At 41.1% G+C, this 20,000-nt stretch overlaps 1 protein-coding gene across 2 annotated transcripts in view; it reads left to right on the top strand.

Moving 5' to 3' along the window:
* Positions 1-20,000, top strand: part of pltp (phospholipid transfer protein) — a 34,625-nt gene that overhangs the window by 5,563 nt on the left and 9,062 nt on the right. For both annotated transcript variants that reach the window (XM_080728831.1, XM_080728832.1), the window contains exons 2-9: positions 10,133-10,259; positions 12,925-13,024; positions 13,620-13,748; positions 14,855-15,010; positions 15,354-15,417; positions 16,652-16,715; positions 17,685-17,776; positions 18,684-18,860. In XM_080728831.1, the coding sequence (XP_080584957.1) occupies positions 10,148-10,259; positions 12,925-13,024; positions 13,620-13,748; positions 14,855-15,010; positions 15,354-15,417; positions 16,652-16,715; positions 17,685-17,776; positions 18,684-18,860 (894 nt within the window). In that variant the 5' untranslated portion in view covers positions 10,133-10,147. The remainder of the gene's footprint in view (positions 1-10,132; positions 10,260-12,924; positions 13,025-13,619; positions 13,749-14,854; positions 15,011-15,353; positions 15,418-16,651; positions 16,716-17,684; positions 17,777-18,683; positions 18,861-20,000) is intronic.

The following is a 20,000-nucleotide window of genomic DNA, read 5'->3' as shown; positions in this document are numbered from 1 at the left end:
CCATTATAATAGCAACACCACAGGCACCATGTGGCCCCCAGGGGCCCCTGGCTGCCATAAGCACACCGTTGCTCCGATCCACACTAAACTTGGCACACACACCGTTCAGGGGTCTGCCATTATAATAGCAACACCAAGGGCCCCATGTGGCCCCTGGCTGCCACAGGCACACCGTTGCTCTGATCCACACTAAACTTGATTGTACAAACACCGTTCTGGGGGTCTGCCATTATAATAGCAACACCACAGGCCCCACGTGGCCCCCAGGGGCCCCTGGCTGCCACAGGCATACCATTGCTCCGATCCACACTAAACTTGGCACAAACACCGTTCAGGGGTCTACCATTATAATAGCAACACAAGGGGCCCAATGTGGCCCCCGGGTGCCCCTGGCTGACACAGGCACACCGTTGCTCCGATCCGCACTAAACTTGATTGCACAAACACCGTTCAGGGGTCGGCCATTATAATAGCAACACAAGGGGCCCAATGTGGCCCCCAGGGGCCCCTGGCTGCCACAGGCATACCATTGCTCCGATCCACACTAAACTTGATTGAACAAACACCGTTCAGGGGTCGGCCATTATAATAGCAACACAAGGGGCCCAATGTGGCTCCCAGGGGCCCCTGGCTGCCACAGGCACACCGTTGCTCCAATCCACACTAAACTTGGCATAAACACTGTTCAGGGGTCTACCATGTTGGTGGTTTGCCACACCATGGGCCTGCAACATGATTTGCATAACATACAGACAATGTTTCTTAATTATACAAATTTAACCAGATATTGCAATTGTTGTATTGTTATTTTGTGTAATAATTAATCAAAACGTCACAAAAAATCACGTTTATATTAATGTCCATTTTCCAAGTTTGCCAACATTTTAGCTCACTCCAAGGAGGCTATGCATATTTTACAAACCACTCATCCAATTGACTGTACATTTTGTGGTTCTTACATGTTTCTATTTTTTATTAATGAATTGCATTTGTTTTCTTAATGAAAATCTTGGCCTAAATGGATTAATGCAGTGGTTCTCAACCTTTTCAGGACACAACCCCCTAAATTAATAATAATAGCAGATCTACATGCTCACGAGGATGTAGATTGGCTATTTTCACAATTTCTGCATAATATTTGTCAATTTGGCCAATGTTTAATTTAAACTGTCACTCTAGAGGTATTAGAAAGTACTTAAACTGTCACTTTAAAAATGTGTAGCTATACAAGTGATGACCATGGTAATCAAATGGCTATTCGCATAACAGGTTTACCAGGCAGGCAGTGAGTGGTGGGCTTGCACATACCCCCCTATTCATATGGATAGGCTACTTTAACACCTACTGTAGGTTTCCAGCGGTGACTGTATGTGCATTGTGCGTGTCTCAGGCTACCTGGCTCCATTACTGTGATAGATGAGATTTGTTCAAAGCAAACTTTTAGTTAGCACGCACACATCTAAAGGCGCTCGTGCATGTGACGTCAATAAATGACCGTCCGCCCTGAAAAGAAAACCCCAAAGCACCACTGGTAGCAGCTCTGCACAGTCATGTATGCTGATCAGCGTAGCTCCTATATACAGTATCACATGACCACATCATGACCATGACATCATGTACAGTACATATGAGTTTAAGTTAACTCCGACATACAGGAGTAGGCAGGCACCCAGGCACCATTTTTACCCTTGGGTAAAAATGCATTAAAATGCTAATTAAGTTCAAGCCTACAGATCATTTTGGTCACTTTATCATCTAATCAGGCTTTTATGAACACCCTGAACAGTTTTTAATATTTATATATTTGATGTAAATGTTATCTTTCCCCCCAGGCTCAGGGCCTCTCCACATACACACCCATTGTAACTTCAAACTTCATTAAAAACACACACTATTTTTTTCTGGTGACTCATACTACCCTCCTAATACGTGAGCAGGCCGTGTTTTCTCAATAACCCTTTTCATTTATTTTTAATAATTCTTTGGGAAAATTTGAAAAATTAAAATTATTACAAATAAATGAAAAATTGTATCGAAAAAAAAAACATGGCCTGCTCATGTATTAGGAGGGTAGTATGAGTCACCAGAAAAAAATATAATGGAGTTTGAAGTTACAATGGGTGTGTGTGGGGAGAGGCCCTGAGCCTGGTAGGCAGGGCAAAGCGTGTAAAAACCTGATTAAAGGGTGCACCAAACTTTTCTCAATTGATTCTTATGTATTTTTACCTGTAGAATCCATTTCTGTAATATACATTTTTATAGTGCGCATAATTAATGAGATAATTAGCATTTTTGACTAATTATGCTAATTATCTCACTAATTATGCACAATACAACAATATACTTTGCAGAAATGGATTCTACGGGAAGAATTACGTAAGAATCAACTGAGAAAAGTTTGGTAAACCCTTTTATCAATTTTTAATGAATTCTTTCCCGTTCTTTCTGCCCATGTGTCAAATTATTTGTAACATGGGTGGAAATGACAGGACAAACCCTATTTAAAAAATGATAAAAGGGTTTAACAAACCTTTCTCTGTTGATTCTTATGTATCTTTTCCTGTAGAATCCATTTCTGCAATATAGATTTTTGTATTGTGCATCATTAATGGGTTAATTAGCATATTTGAAGCATATTTGACATATGAGGGGAAATAACATTAAAAACCTATAACAATTTGATAAAAGGGTTTAACAAACCTTTCTCTGTTGATTCTTATGTATCTTTTCCTGTAGAATCCATTTCTGCAATATACATTTTTGTATTGTGTATCATTAATGAGTTAATTAGCATATTTGACATATGAGCGGAAATAACAGGAAAAACCTATAACAAATTGATAAAAGGCTTTAACAAACTTTTCTCAGTTGATCCTTATGTATTTTTTCCTGTACAATCCATTTCTGCTATGTACATTTTTGTATTGTGCATATTTAAGGAGATAATTTGCATATTTGACACATGGGCTTTAATAATTGTATAATAAATATGCGTATGGATAATTTGGCTGTAGGCAGACAAAATTATGCCATTAGGCCACAGAATATTTACATTTGATCAAAATGAATCTATTTTTATATCCCTAGTGGAGGACCCCCGCCACTGCTGAGAACATAAAATGCTGTAACTCAGGCTAGGAGCGACCGGGAGAGCCGGGGCCGGTACCCACGCGTCCGCCTCGGCGGTGCGGAGACAGCCCTGCGTAAAGCACCACCTAGCGGCAGACCGCCGCCACTGCAGCCCGCTAAAAAGCCCATAACTCAGCCCCCCAGAGACTGGGGTGACCTGATGGTCCAAACTGGGACAAGACCATTGTCTGTCCAAAAAGATGCTACATCCTCTGAAAATGAATCTATATGCACTTCAGAAATGCCTTCTTCCACATCAGAGTCTGAGTTTGTACTCAGCAGTGATCCATGATGCATCAGATAGAGAGAGCGAATACTCAGATGACTTTTAACCAGTAAGACTCCCTAATCGGGAGATAAGCGACCGTCAGGTCACCCCGGTCGCTGGGGCTGAGTTACGGGCATTTTTAGCGGGTTGCAGTGGCGGCGGTCTGCTGCTAGGTGGTGCTTTACGCAGGGCTGTCTCCGCACCGCCGAGGCGGACGCGTGGGTACCGGCCCCGGCTCTCCCGGTCGCTCCTAGCCTGAGTTACAGCATTTTATGTTCTCAGCAGTGGCGGGGGTCCTCCACTAGGGATATAAAAATAGATTCATTTTGATCAAATGTAAATATTCTGTGGCCTAATGGCATAATTTTGTCTGCCTACAGCCAAATTATCCATACGCATATTTATTATACAATTATTAAAGCCCATGTGTCAAATATGCAAATTATCTCCTTAAATATGCACAATACAAAAATGTACATAGCAGAAATGGATTGTACAGGAAAAATACATAAGGATCAACTGAGAAAAGTTTGTTGAAGCCTTTTATCAATTTGTTATAGGTTTTTCCTGTTATTTCCGCTCATATGTCAAATATGCTAATTAACTCATTAACGATACACAATACAAAAATGTATATTGCAGAAATGGATTCTACAGGAAAAAATACATAAGGATCAACTGAGAAAAGTTTGTTAAACCCTTTTATCAAATTGTTATAGGTTTTTCCTGTTATTTCCCCTCATATGTCAAATATGCTTCAAATATGCTAATTAACCCATTAATGATGCACAATACAAAAATATATATTGCAGAAATGGATTCTACAGGAAAAAATACATAAGAATCAACAGAGAAAAGTTTGTTAAACCCTTTTATAATTTTTTAAATAGGGTTTGTCCTGTCATTTCCACCCATGTTACAAATAATTTGACACATGGGCAGAAAGAACGGGAAAGAATTCATCAAAAATTGATAAAAGGGTTTACCAAACTTTTCTCAGTTGATTCTTATGTAATTCTTCCCGTAGAATCCATTTCTGCAAAGTATATTGTTGTATTGTGCATAATTAATGAGATAATTAGCATAATTAGTCAAAAACGCTAATTATCTCATTAATTATGCGCGATATAAAAATGTATATTGCAGAAATGGATTCTACAGGAAAATATACATAAGAATCAATTGAGAAAAGTTTGGTGCACCCTTTAATCAGGTTTTTACACGCTTTGCCCTGCCTATGGGGAGGCAGACCCATGCAAGGCAGAGTTTTTTTTAAATGGAATATCCCTTTAAATCCCGATACTGATTCTAGAATTATTCCTCTACACAGTATTACACAGTATAGGCAAAATTCTTGTGTTACGAATTGTGTGTACATCTTGTAGATCAGTGACTTCACTAGCCTTCGGATACAGTATATGACACCAAAGTAGCTTACTACAATTCTAAGGTCAAATTATTCTAAATAAGCTTGTGACCTTGACCTTTTATCACTGAACTGTACTGTCTGTACTGTACTGTCTGTACTTTTACTGTACTGTAAAAACAGTGCAGTAAAAGTTTGTTTATCGGTGATGACACTGATTGACAAATTGTAGCATTCCCTGTGGGATCATAAAGCACCAAATAGAGTGTCTCGTTTGGCTTGAATAAAGCATAGCCTTATTAGCCTACTACCAAGGTTGTCCCGAATATGCCATTTCCTCATATGTGACACAATGTTACTATAGTCCGGCCAGTTTGTGCAGTATTTTGATGGAATCGCGCACTTTTTTGCCTGAAATGCTCGGACTACAATCAGTCTAACCTGCTTGATTCCTCCAGACTCAAATCTAATCCTCATCTCCTTGCTTGAGGGAGCAGGGATTTAAAGTTCCTTGAAGTACACAAGTTCCTTGAAGTACACAATAAAGAGGAGCTCAAGTGGGACACAACGCACGTGAGGATAAAGAATTTGCAACTATATTGCTTTTATCGCCTGAAGAGGTTCGGAGTCTAGGCTACTGCATCCTCAGGCTGGACTACAATAGCTCCATTGAGAGTGTTCTGTCACACCTGGATTCGCCCACGAGAATTATTAAAGTTATATCACTGGATTGATCCAGACAGACAAACAGTCTTTTAATTATATAAAAGAAAATAATGTGTGAATTAAATCAAACAAGCCACCTGTCCTGTTCTCTGATTGGCTGTAGCACGTCTCTACTCTCAGTGCTGTCACAACCCATGTTAGGCTTTTAGGTTATAGGACAGCAAAAGGATCATCTGGGCTAGCATGTTGCATTGTGAACCGGGCTTAAGAAATCTGTTATACAATCCGGGATGAGGTGCGTGTGTGCGCGTGTGCGTGGGTGCATCCGGCAGTGGTAGGTCACGTCAGACAGTGGGTAGGTAGGAGTCTATGGCATCTCAGTGATGTCATGATGACTCAGACATGCAACAAATCAGTCATATATCTGCACAAAAAGGGGTAAATTGCCCCCATTGATTACGGAAGGGTACTTTAGAAATCTGAAGATACCCTTACACTTAAACCTTATGCTGTATGTTTACTGTTCAGAGAGAAAGCAATGGTGCACAGTCATTTAGATAATCATCTGGGGACCCCCTCCCCAAAATAATTCCCTGACCCAGAGGTTGAGAACCACTGCTTTAACTAACCAGAACAAAAAAATAAGCCATGTGCATAGATTACACAGATTATGAGTTCCATTTGGTTCCATTTGTATATAGTCACTAGTAAGACTACCCTAAGCATAAAGTAACACGTAGGATTTACTTTCACACATATTCACAGTATTTAAAGCCTTGCCTTGTACAGACTGCATACAAACAAACCAACTGACTGTGGGGGGAGGGGCAGCTTCTCACTCACACAGTTTTGAGTGAGTGCAGTGAGGGAGATGGGGGATGGGGGATGGGCAGGCAGCACAGGTGAATTTGATCAGTGGCTGATTGCATTGCAAGCTAGTAATCAGCAAGTGGGCTACAGTGGAAAGAATGAGTGAAAGGGTTTCCCTGCACAAGGTGAAATCTTTGAAAAGAGTGGAGGAGAGCTTAACTCAAATTGGTTAACAATCGGCAGACAAACAGGCAGGCAGGCAGGCAGATAGACAGACAGACAGACAGACAGACAGACAGACAGACAGACAGACAGACAGACAGACAGACAGACAGACAGACAATGTTAATTTAACCTTGCATCATGAGACTTAGTGTTCATTTGGTTCCATTTGTACTGTCAGAGCAGTGTAGATGTTGTTGACTAAAACTATGACGAAAAGTATTTGTCGATTGCATTTCTTTCACTGACAAAAACTAAATAAAAACTAAGCTGTGATGACTAAAACTAAGACTAATTATATTGACAATTTCGTCAACAAAATCAAAACTAGACTAAAACGTTAGGGAGGGACTAGTGGAGTAGAGAGTCATTTTATGTTTGGTTGTTCTCAAGTGTTGCGTGCTGAAAATAGCAGATCTACAAGCTCACAACGTGTCGCGCAACGCGTTGTGAGCTTGTAGATCTGCTATTTTCAGCACACAACCAAGTGTAAAATCACTCATTACGATGCCATCAAGGCCTGCCAAAATACATTTTAGTTGACTAAATGAACTGTAGATTTAGTCGCCTAAAAATGTATGATATTTAGTCGACTAAAATTAGACTAAAACTAAAACTCTTCAGGTCACTAAATTATGACTAAAATTAAATGACATTTTATTCAAAACTAAATCAAAATTTGTTGTCAAAAACAACAGTGTCAGAGTCCCTGGGCCTGAACAGTGGTTCTCAAAGTGGATTCCAACCTGGAATTCACTTTGAGAACCACTGTGTGAACAGAATATGAACATTTTTACATAACAGCATGGTAGCAATATCAGAATAATGATAGTTGACAAAGTAACCATCTTGGTGGTGCCGGTGGTGATAACATTAATATCCAAAGAAAACATTTGCCTTGTCATGGCATGTTCGGGGACATCATGAGCATTTAGCAATACAAAAGATTTGCATTCATTCAACCTTTATTTAATTTCTACTTTATTGAAAATAGATGTTTTGATTTATGTAAATGTGGGGGTTTCTGGACTAACGCTGGTATTAAACATAATTCTGGAAAAAGTAGCCTATTTATACATTTGCAGGCAACTGAATAATGGGGATGCAGTAACGCACTGTAGCTTATGAGATACTGCAAATCAATTATCAAATTATAATTGCCATAATTATTCCTTGCAGCTACAAAAATGATGTCATACAACATGTAACTCAACATTAAAGTAGGGCTGGGTGATAAATCTCAGACCTGACTTTCTTTTTTTTTAAGATTAGTTTTTTGGGCTTTTTATGCCTTTATTTGTTAGGATAGTAGACAGACAGGAAATGGGGAGAGAGATGGGGAATGACATGTGGCAAAGGTCGTCCGGATCGGGAATCGAACCGGCGACCTGCATACCTAGACTTGTGGATCTGCTATATTTTAAAGATTCACTTAATTTTTCTTCCTGTGCATTTACCCGCTGGAAAAAACAATGTCATTGCTTAATTGCAGTGCACTTAAAACTGACCCAAAAACAACAAATGTATCGATAATTTATACCTACAATCGACAGGCTGCAGTCTAAGGCAGATTTTGGTTTCGGAAAATGATTTGAAAAATGCTCCCTTCAAATGTTCTGGGTAGCTATAATCACTGTAGCAGGTCCCCCAGCAGCAACGTTTCACCATGGCCGTAATAATGTAATATAAATGTTTTTGATATTAATTTGCCTATATACCAGTAAGACTCCCTAATCGGGTCACATTTATGATCGGCTACTTTTGACTATTTTCCCATATTTTTTTCCCAGGGGGTCCGTGGGGAGCCCTGGCGGTGGCTGGGCCCCTGGGTACCCCCTGGGTGCTGGCCCCGTCTCTCCCGGTCGATGGGGGGCCAAGGTACGGGCTTTTTAGCGGGTTATGGGAGCCAACTTTGGGTGGAAGTGTTTTGCTATGCTGTCGTCCAATCCTCACAGTTAGGGAGAGGGCTTTGCGACAGATCAATCATGCAGTAATCATGCAGATCTACAAGCTCGCAGCACGAAGCATTGTGAGCTTGTAGATCGTCTATTTTTTGGCAAAGAGATTTGGTAGAGAGTGAAAAACTACTGTATCAAGTACATATATTATGTACCTTTTACCAATTATAGAGGGTTTAAATAGTACTGGATATGCAGCTCGGCAAATAAAAGGTGAATTGATCCCAGTGTATGACAGAGGATGATATCACGATAAATTAAATCTCCACAATATGATTATTGTGAGTGTTTTTTATCACGATAAACGATAATATCGTATATTGTCCCATCCCTACGGTCTGAGGTGCTTTGGCGGTCTTCCCCGAATTTTGTCTGATTACAGCGGGGCAGGGCTACATTCCTGTGTCCTACAAAAAATAAATGTTGAACCTTGTTCATGATTGGTGTGTTTTTCAGCTATAGTTTTTGGTCTTATAACCCTTCCAGTAAATCTCTTATGAAAATCTCTAAAGAAGTCAAGAATAACAGACGAGCTGTGAAGTTAACTTCACAAAGCTTAAGTCTATTGACCCCTCAGTCATGACATTTTCAATGTCCCCCTTCGACCAAGATGGATGAAAATGCTAGTTTGTTCACTGCAGAACTTTATTAACAGTAGCTCAACATTGAAGATGTTGAAATCACATCTCTCAGCCTGTTCTCAGGCCTGCTAAGTCACACACAGTAGTCATATTGCATTGAATTGTAGTTTACCATCTCAGTGGCACCAACAACACTTAGTTAGTGAGCTTTGTATCGATGTCATTCCAGTCCTGCATGTTTACTGGCTTATATTCCACTTGTATGGTTGATCCTGAGGGCAAGTCAGGTGTTGAAACAGTAACACACCACTGTAGGCAAGAGACATTGACCGAAGTGCTGTACATGGTGCATAAATGACAAACAGGCCTACCAGTAAGACTCCCTAATCGGGAGATAAGCGACCGTCAGGTCACATGTATACACAAAGACGGATGTAACTGGCATTGGTTCCTAGTTGTGTGGACAATGTATAGTTTTGGTTGGCTCAGAGAATGTGGGGTGTACCGATTTTCGTGATTTTAGGGCAAAATTTGTAGGAGCAGTGTCCAAAAATGTGTTTGAAAAAATCGGCCTGATGGGGGCGCTATATGGGACAGATCCATGTTGATGACATGAGTGTAGACATACTGTGTAGCGATTTGCGCAGGAAAATTAAGGAACATTAAAAGCCAGCGAAAAAACAAACGTGTCTTAGGAAGAGATTTAAAAACATCAATAGAATGCCTTGTTTGTGTTTAGCTATGTCACATTTAATCACATTTGACCCTTAAATACCCTGCAGTGACATATTTTCATGTGTTTAATTGCAGCTGTCCTGTTAATGTAGTTAGTCCTGTTAATTCACATGGGCGGAGCTTAGAACCTAATTATCTAATGTCCTCCTAATGTAGGATTTTGTCAGATTGTTAAAACTTGAGTTGTGTTGAGTTTATTCAACTTTTGAAGTGAAATATGTGTTCTATGGCTCAAAATAGATTTTTTGACATGCTCCACATATTAGTAAAGCAAGTGGAAAGTGGTGTCCTGCTAATGTTGTAAACCGCAGGTTTGAGCTAAAGGGTCCTGCTAAACCACATCTACCAGTATAGGTGAGTGCGTGCAAGTTTAAGTTGTCCTTTTTGTTTGTTTCAGATTCCGTGGCTCAGAATGACTCCCTATCTGTTGCCCCTGCTCTTCCTGTTCACCTTGCTCTCTTCCAACATGGCTTCCGAACCGGCCGGTTGCAAAATCCGCATCACACAGCGAGGCCTGGACATGTGTAAGAAAACACAACACTGTACTATGCTGTACTTTATACTGTAAGAACAATCTATAATACTCAGGGTACTTGTAATTGTTGTAATCTGTACAGTAGAAAATATTATGTACCTTGCAGAGCTCTGTAAATGTTGATGAATCCATCAGCCACTGTTACCCAGAAGTTCCCAGAGTTCTTTTATTTTATTTTTTCGCCACTAGGGGGCTGTTACCCAAACATTCATTGACTATGGACTGCTTCAGAATATCTGATAGCTATGCCTCTCACGCCACAACACCATATTTGAACTTGGGACCCCCCAGGCCCCCACCCTGATAAGCAACATTTTTAAGGTGTTAAAATGATCTTAAAAATCCTTAAATTTTCACTTTACTTTAATCTCCATCACATCACCTATTGTCTCATCGGTCGTCTTCTTGGGTTTCCTAGGCAGTCGAAGCGACCTCAATACTGTAGACAATCATGAGGTTACCCTACTATCTAACATATATTGTTGACACATACTGTACCAGGATGCCACACATACCAGGAGGCCAATCCACTGACTACACTGAGTGACTGCCATGGAATTCTGGATCAATCAGCAATTCAGGCTTTTGCAAATCCCGCCCCATTCTGCCCTGTTACTATGGTGGGACATTTGACCCTGGGCAGATTGTTTTTATAGTGGCAGTGAATGGGATTTTTTTATTTTTTCATAGCCTCATTACAGCTATATAAAGTACCAAAGGAAAAACATCTAGGTGATATTAATAAAAAGGGAAGACAAAGGTACAGTAGTTACATTGCAAAACAGGGGGTTTCCCCAAAAATACACGTTTTAATTTGTTTAATCCCAGTGGGACAGAATCATCCATTGCAGATTCTTTTATAGTGGAAGTGGATGGGATTTTTTTATTTTTTCATAGCCTCATTACAGCTATATAAAGTACCAAAGAAAACACATCTACGTGATATTAATAAAAAGGGAAGAAAAGGGTACAGTAATTACATAGCAAAACAGTAGTTTTCCCCCGAAAATATATGTTTTAATTAGTTTAATCCTCTGGATCAGACAGAGAATAGAAAGAGAAGGAGAAAGCGCATTGCATCTTGGGTAGGAAGAGGAGAGCCAGATTATAGTTCTCCTCATATAATAGGCTGGCTTTTCGTAATTCTGCCCATTTAAAATATATGTACCCAATCGTAACTCGTAGACCATTGATAAGGTCCATGTGAACTAGTTTGTTGAAGCTTATTCATTATGATGAGCGAGATCGCTATCACCGCCCGCGGCCGTACTGGACGAATGCCGTGTCGCGCAGAGCGGACAGTTTTTGAAAGCCTGAAGCAACATTCTCCACTGCACAAACTCCACCCCCGATAGCAAAAAGTGAATGGTTTTTTCTGGTTGGCCAGTCAGGGAGTCTCAGGGACCAATCAGAAGGCTGACAAACGGTGAATTGATGAAGCTATAGGAGTCGGTGACAATATTCTAGGTGGTGGTGGTTATGCTTTAGTTTAATGTACATGATGAAAGAGGTGTCACACAGGGACAACAATGTCATGCATCCTTTGCTGCTGTAGGCTGGGTGCTGGATAAAAAGTTAAAATGATATGTACATGATATCATGTGGAGAAGTACAATAACACCTAGGCCAAGGCACACAGGGATCAGACCAATAGTTATACTAGCTGCTACAAGCTGAACCATAACAAGATATGCTGTACCAAAACAATAGCTATCACGCCTGGTGGAGACATCTAGGCTCTTACAAGCTACCACATATCATATCATATCATATCATAATGTATTATACTAGAAGTTCAGGCGCCTTTGGCATTCCTTTGGGGGCGAGCAGCTGTCACTCGATGCAAACATGCACGGCCGACAGCATGTCTGTACTCTGTAGGGTTCTTTCCATGCACGTGAAATTTATTTTTCCGTGGAGCAAGGAAAAGACGTCTTAAAGACGTAATTACGTCTCGATGTAACACATTCTGGCACATAGCTATGTGCCAATGCCAAATTCCCCCGCAATGCACCTGTCCTGGATTAGCTACTTCTGCATGCTTCAAAACGCCTCTGAGCACTTGCATTGAAATGAATGAACTCTATGAACTCTATGGTCCAGCAGGGCAATCTCTACCCAGTCAGTGAAAAGAAGCGGCTTGGACTCCTCATGCATAGAAGGAAGCATGAGGTCAGTCCGTTGCTCTCCCCAGGTTGGCAGATTGTAGCACCCAGGATTACATTAGATAATTGGCACTGGGTGAAAAATGGGTTACAAAACCGTGGGATCAAAATTTTAAGATAATGTAGTCTATTATAAGTACTAAGTGACAGTAAAATATGAAGGTTAGATATAAGCAACCATAATAAAAATATAGTATAATGAATCATCAGATTGATAAATACATATGTATTGATAAATACATATTTATGTATTATCCAGTTTGTTTTTGATCGGTGCGTTTGATCGTGATGCATAAGTATGGTGTTGTGAGACCTCTGCGGTCTTGCGGCGGGCACGCCCGTGAATGTGCAAGTTGATCGCACTCTCGCGGTCGCGCTCATGCATCTCAAGCCGGGGAGCCGGGCCCCGGCGCCACTACATCCCTGTAATGTAATTATATGTGTGCTGTGTATTTCAGTATTTAGAGTATCTGTACTGTGTGTTTGCAGTAAAGTATGAGACCACGAATTTCGTGGAGGAGGAACTCAGTAACATCACCATGCCAGAGATGAAAGGAAACGAGGGACGATTCCAGTATACCATCACTGAGTAAATTATATTATTTATATTATATTATATTTCCATGACATAATACTTTATACCAGGGGTCTTCAACCTTTTCAGGCCAAGGACCCCTTAGTTGAGAAAGAGATGAAGCAGGGACCCCCACAAACCTTTTCATAGATTCCATATAGTTTCATTGTTTGACAGCACAATCATCAGTGTATTTTGATTCATGTCAATTTGTGTTTTCAGATATTTAACCACTGTCATAAACTTGACCTTTCACTCTGTAATTAGTCGTCTCTTTTTCCCCTCTACACCAAACCTCTTTGCCGAAAATAGCCGATCTACAAGCTCACAACGCCTCGCAGCGCATTGTTCGTACACAGCGCCTCGCAGCGCAAGGCGTTGTGAGCTTGTAGATCTGCTATTTTTAGCAAAAGTTCTCAGAATAAGGACACTAGGGTTCAAGTGGGTAATATAAAAAAAGAAGAAAAAGGTTTCTATCACACACAGATTTGGTGGCCCCCCTGTACTCTGAGGACCCCCTGTTGAGGACCCCTGAATTATACATAATAAATAACATAGTAAATAAGTATATACATCATATTATGCATCATATTCTCCTCTCTCTCCTCAGTGTGAAGATAACAGAGCTCAACATGCCGCATGCAGACCTGAGCTTCCAGTCAGATCTTGGTTTGTTGTTTGATGTCCAGAACACGTCCATCACTCTGAGCTTCCACCGGAGGATCCTCTACTGGTTCTTGTTCGTACAACATGTTTACATCATTTCATCATTACAGACTATTATTATCAATTGCTCAATTGCATTGCTCTGACGAAGGCTCTTAGCCGAAACGCGTAAGCGTTCCTTTTTGGTGTGTGCCAATAAATAAGTGGAAATGTGAGTACTTTGTCCTCCTGATTTAAACATTAGGGATGTGCTACCTTTTTGGAATTTAATTCCTATTTTTTATATTATTATCAATTATTAGAATAATATAAGATTAGACACCATTGTTTTACCTGTGACTGATACAGTTAAGTTTGGACATCCAAGGTCAGATTTCATGTTCCTCTAGTGTTTCTAAAACATTTTCATCTCAAGAACCCCAAAGATTATCATAATTTAGTCTATATTTGGATCTCCCGGCCCAAATATACATTATACAAAATTGATTGTGATGACGTTAACTAGTTTGCTGGGGACCCCCTGGAAATCCTTCAATGACCCCTGGGGGTCCCCAAGCCCCACTTCGAGAACCACTGCTCTAAAGCCATATGTACACAGACCCGGATTGTCAGAGGATTAGCACTGGCCCTGATTTCTGTGTAGGGTAGGAATAAAGTCACTGCATTGGGAGCTGCTTATATGGTTATGGCTGAGTCATGGTGACGGTCTTCCCTGGCCAATTTTATTTTACCCATCATTTCCCTCTATAGCAGCAGTTATCAGCCACAGGATCCTCAAACTGTCCATCTAACTCCAACTTGTGGAGTTGTGGAGCTGTTTTGTCCCCCACTGATTAAATGACAAAGTCAGACGGGACAAAACCCTATCTCCACATTAATGGTCAAAGACTGCACTTGAGCTGTAAAGTGATGATAATATAAGGACACATTCAGGTATCTGACAATGTATAAAGTCACCATACCAACTTTGATGAGGCAGTGTTGTGTAGTTTATTTTTTATTTTTTTCATTTTCTTTAAAACTAACATTTGTCTGGTTTTAAAGTTTTGCCTGACTGCAGAGAGCCCTATTGTTTTGTTATGTAAATACAGGGCAAAGTCACATAGTATGCCTTTAATAACAGTAGTACAGCGCTGAATAATGGTAGTACTGTTTTAACAACGGTACCGTGTACAACAGTTATGACACAGGGTACATCAACGCGTCGGCTGAAGGCGTGAACATCAACACGGCTCTGAGGATGCAGATGGACGAAGAGGGACGACTGAAGATCAGCAACATGACGTGTGACGCCAGCATCACCAAGATGAAGGCCAAGTTCAGCGGAACTCTGGGGTAAGACCACAGTTGGACAGGTTTTTTATTTATTTGTTTGCTTTTCACCCCTTTTTCTCCCCCAATTTAGTCCTTATATGCCAATAAATTCCTCTCCACACTTTTCTGTGATTGGCCAATACGCTTGTGCCAGTAACCACTTTGAGTGGCAGTTGGGGCAAACGCTCACACCAAAACATGATTCTGCCTTTCGGGACATAACTCGGAGGGCACTGAGTCGGCTCAAGCGAACTTTGCAACGTTCGGCACACGACTCTTTCATTTTGTATTTTGTTGTAGGGTGTATGACTTCCTGTTTTATTTTGTAGGAGGATTTATGACTTATTGTAGTTTTATTTTGTAGGAGGGTGTATGACTTCCTGGCAACCTTCCTAACTACAGCAATGCGCTTCCTGCTCAACCAACAGGTAAAACCAGACATCTTCAAAAAAGTTGAGATGTTGTTGTCTTTGTCTCTTTCCAGAGCAAATAATCCAATATTTAACTAATTGAAGTTAACAATCTTAACAACAGCAAAACCATTGGGGTTCCAGGAGGTACACTTTGAGCCCATTTTCTTCTTCTTCTTTTTCAACTTCTTTATCACAATGTGTTGGGAGCTTGTAGATCATTGCTATTCTAGCTTTTTTTTTTATTCAAGGCGCTTTACAATGTGCATTATATTCACTCATTCACACACCGACGGCAGAGGAAACCATGCCAAACCATTGGGAGCAATTGGGGGTTCAGTGTCTTCAGTGCCAGATGGGAAATGTTGAATTATCGTACCGGAGGCTTCAAATTATCGTATTTGGAAGAAAACTATCGTACACAGCCAAAAGAGAAATCACACATGTAAATTAGTAATTTCACAAAAAAAAAAAAAATGCATATTTAGGGAGAAAGACGAGCTTGTTTGAGACTCCTATGTGACAAGAACATCATATATGTTGCATGGAGGCAGGAAACGTCCTGGAGCTTACCCAAATAAAAGCCTGGAACTGGACTGGAAAGACGTGACCAGTGTTTTTAATGCCTCCGAGTACAGATCTAGGGTCAGATTGACTTATTTCCTGACTTATTTTGAGAAGCCAAAAGGAATTCAGTAAATTCAGCCTGAGCCACTGCTGCCCCAAATGTCTTGCCTATGGCATGCACAAAATGGGGATGCCAGCCAGGCATAAAGTGGCTATTTGACTATAATTTCAGCTGCTAGATGATAAATCCAGTGAGAGAATCTATTAGAATGACAGATCATAGGTGTCACTCTCCCCAACTAGCCTAAAATATAAAACAATTGTAGAATGATGTAGGCTACTATCTACAAACTAAGATCTTCTCTTATGGGGGTCCCTGGCCATAAACATTTTAAAATGAGGGTCTGGTAGACTGGTACATAATTTGTATCAATTCCGGGGCCCTTGACATGAGAATGTTTGAGAGCCACTGTCCTCCTATCCAACAAGCATTTAGCGTCCTGCTGTTAACATTTTGATAGCACTGGGATCTTATCGCTGCAGAAAAGGATCACATGACACTAACCTCTATGGCTGGCTGTCTGTCTGTCTGTCTGTCTGTCTGTCTGTCTGTCTGTCTGTCTGTCTGTCTGTCTGTCTGCCTGTCTGTCTGTCTGTCTGTCTGTCTGTCTGTCTGTCTATGTAGATCTGTCCAGCTCTCAACCATGCCGCTCTGGTTCAGATTAACAGTATGATGGAAACCATTCCAGGTACGTTCATCTAATCCAATTCATTATTTTGGGGGGTCCCCAGATGATTAACATAATGTGCAACATTCTTTTCTCATTCCACAGTAAACAAACCAATGTTTAAGTGTATAGACTGTATAGACTGAATGTATATGCACATTTCTAAAGTGACAATTTAAGGACTTTTTAAAAGCTCTAAAATTACAAAAATTAAACATTGGCTAAATTGTCAAATATTAGAGTCAGAAATTGTGAAAATAGCCGCGAGGCGTTGTGAGCATGTAGATCTGGTATTTTCACAACAGAACCGTGTTATACAAAATGGAATGCCTCAACTCTTAATGCTCGTCAGGGTGGGGGAGGGGGGGTCCCCAGTTAAAATATGATTATTTTGAGGGTCGCGGCCTGAAAAGGTTGAGAACCACCGATCTAATCCAACGGCAACTTTATAAACACCGCTAACCCTAACCTTAAAGGAGTAGTTCAACCCCAAAATGACTTTTTTTCTATTGATTACTTACACCATGGAGACTTGGTGTAAGTAATCAAGAATCATCCTTCTCAACGATAAACCAGGCAGGCATCATCATGTACATGATGATGTAGACCTTTGAGTTTAATCATTGTAGCCTACTTGTTTCTGGATACATTCATAACTGTGCAGATTTTCCCTTGTTTTATTCCTTTGTAAAACATTGTGTCACAATTTAATCGCATGGGTGAATTTGAAAACAAAACATAACCTAAACCTAAGCTTTATTTAGAGCAGGGGTCTTCAACAGGGTGGTCCTCCGACTTTTAATACAGGCTTTTTTCCCTTTTTTTATGTATATTTATTACATTCTATTCTGAGGTGAACCTTAACCCGAAAATAGACGATCTACAAGATCACAATGCGTGGGATGAGCTTGTAGATCAAATGAGGTCAAATGTTATGTTTTATACACTAACAACTATCATTATGATGTCTGTCTGTCTGTCTGTCTCCAGTAAGGACGGAGGTAGATGACTACATCGGTATCGACTACGCTCTGCTCCGTGACCCCACGGTGACCTCTAGGAGTCTGGACATGGACTTCAAGGTGAATGACCTTCTATTCTGTTTTATTCCGTTACTCATTAACAGTAATTGATTATTTGAATTAGTGTTACATAATGCATAAGTAAATCTGTCGGAAAGGCTTAGTGTCGGTATCGGCCAGAGCGTGGGAGTATATCCCCATTTCCAACCCGCTCTCACCCCCACTGCGTCTCACACTTGACCCGCTTTGGACTCGCTTTCAGCGTCATGCCTGAAACGTATACCGCTCGCTCTGCGGTGTCTCGCGGGGCTCATGATCGCCTGAGACGGCGCGCCTCTGTCGCGGTTCCTGTGGTGTGAGCAGTAGCGTCGGGTGGCTGGGAAACCCAAGCTAGTGGTTTCAAATCCCACTCTGGGAATCACTTTTTTTTTTCTTAGACCACTAGAGGGTGCAATTGCATGACTTATGTGTCTGGGGCTGGACGCACCCGAGGCGTCCCCCACTTGAAGCAGTGGGGGACTTGACAGGGAATCAGGCATCTGACGCCTTGGGGGTGAGAACGTGTTGCCATTTCACAACACACCAGACCTCTGGGAGATGGATTGCTGATCGCAACAGCTATCATCAGCTTTCATGTACTTATCGCAGGACTTGTCACACCCAAGCTTTGATACTCATACGCTGAATTAGCGGTGCCCAGGATTGAACCCAAGAACTTGGGGTCAAAAGTGGAACATATCCTACCAAACAGAGTATATACAGTACATGCAGGTCAACAAATCGTGGCAACAAAGTCTTTAGCCTCACACTTCTGTGTGTGTGTGTGTGTGTGTGTGTGTGTGTGTGTGTGTGTGTGTGTGTGTGTGTGTGTGTGTGCGTGTGCGTGCGTGCGTGCGTGCGTGCGTGTGCTTGTGCGTGTGCATACGTGTGTGTGTGTGTGTGTGTGTGTGTGTGTGTGTGTGTGTAGGGTATGTTTTTCGAGCTGTCTGAACAGCAGGCCCCCCTGGAGAACAGTGCAGTGGACCCGGTCATCACAGAGTATGACAGGATGGTCTACCTGGCTCTGAGTGAGTACTTCTTCGACAGTGGATTCTATTCCTACTACCAGGCCGGGCTCTTCCAGCTGCACATCGCCAATGAGAAGGTGACCACACACACACACACACACACACACACACACACACACACACACACACACACACACACACACACACACACACACACACACACACACACACACACATAGCCTTCTAAAGCTGCCTTTAATCCATCTGAACCTCCATCCCATCTTTGTTATGAGCATGTCAGCAATCCTTTTTGACATGAAGTGCCACGTTTTTATTTTCTTGATAGTCACTGTGCCGAACCCGAAGTTTAATTATGACACCACATTAAAATATATTTCCAACATATTTTGATTGATAGAAAATATGTCATTTCTTGAGTGAACTACCGTACTCCTTTAAATTAATTGACTACATTTAAAAAAAATATGTTATTCTCTCTCACACTTATGCCAGTGTTCACTCTCCCCTGTGCCAATGGTGGCACCTGTGCCTATACAGTTGCCTAGTCTGGGATCACTTCACTTTTTGGGGTTGTAACCGGTCGGGAGCGGAAACCACAACACGTCATGTTGTAGTACTCAAAGACTACAATTTGGCCGGAACTATCCAACCGGAAACAGTTTTAACCCAAAATAATTCCCCTGTGCTCAAGGACATACTTTTAGGGCCTACCCAATAAACTCCTTGATGCGGAGTAGTTTTGCTTTTGAAAAATTCATTTGGTATTTGCATCTTTTTTTAGTCCAACTCGTAGCGACTGGCAAGACTACACTAGGCTACTCGAGCATTTTAATAGGGATTGGGGAAACAAAGGGGGGAACCAAATCAGGGGCGTCAATTGGGTATGGCAGGGGTATGCAGCTGCCATACCCTGGGTCCAGACCAGGGGGGAAATAAAAGTTACTTTTAAATATAAATCCATGAATGTCTCTTTGTCTATCTGTTCCGGTTATTATGTTGTTAAATTACAGTAAAATAACTACAAATGCAAAATTTTACAAAATAGTCACTTTAACAAGGTATTATAATTATATTCTCCACACTTGTATTCTCCCCATCTTGACAAAGTGGTATATTCCCAGGTTCCGCAGGTCAGCTGCTCAGGTGCAATGCATTATTGTTAGTTGTGGCACGTTTACTAACATGCCAAGTTTAGCTGCACTTGAACAACAGTTCCAGGCTGCCATATCCAGCCCAAGAAACCGTAGAAACGGTGG

The sequence above is a fragment of the Nannobrachium achirus genome (genome assembly GCF_963921795.1).
Source record: "Nannobrachium achirus genome assembly, chromosome: 6".
NCBI classification, from domain to species: domain Eukaryota; kingdom Metazoa; phylum Chordata; class Actinopteri; order Myctophiformes; family Myctophidae; genus Nannobrachium; species Nannobrachium achirus.
This window is presented reverse-complemented; position numbering and strand designations above follow the sequence as displayed.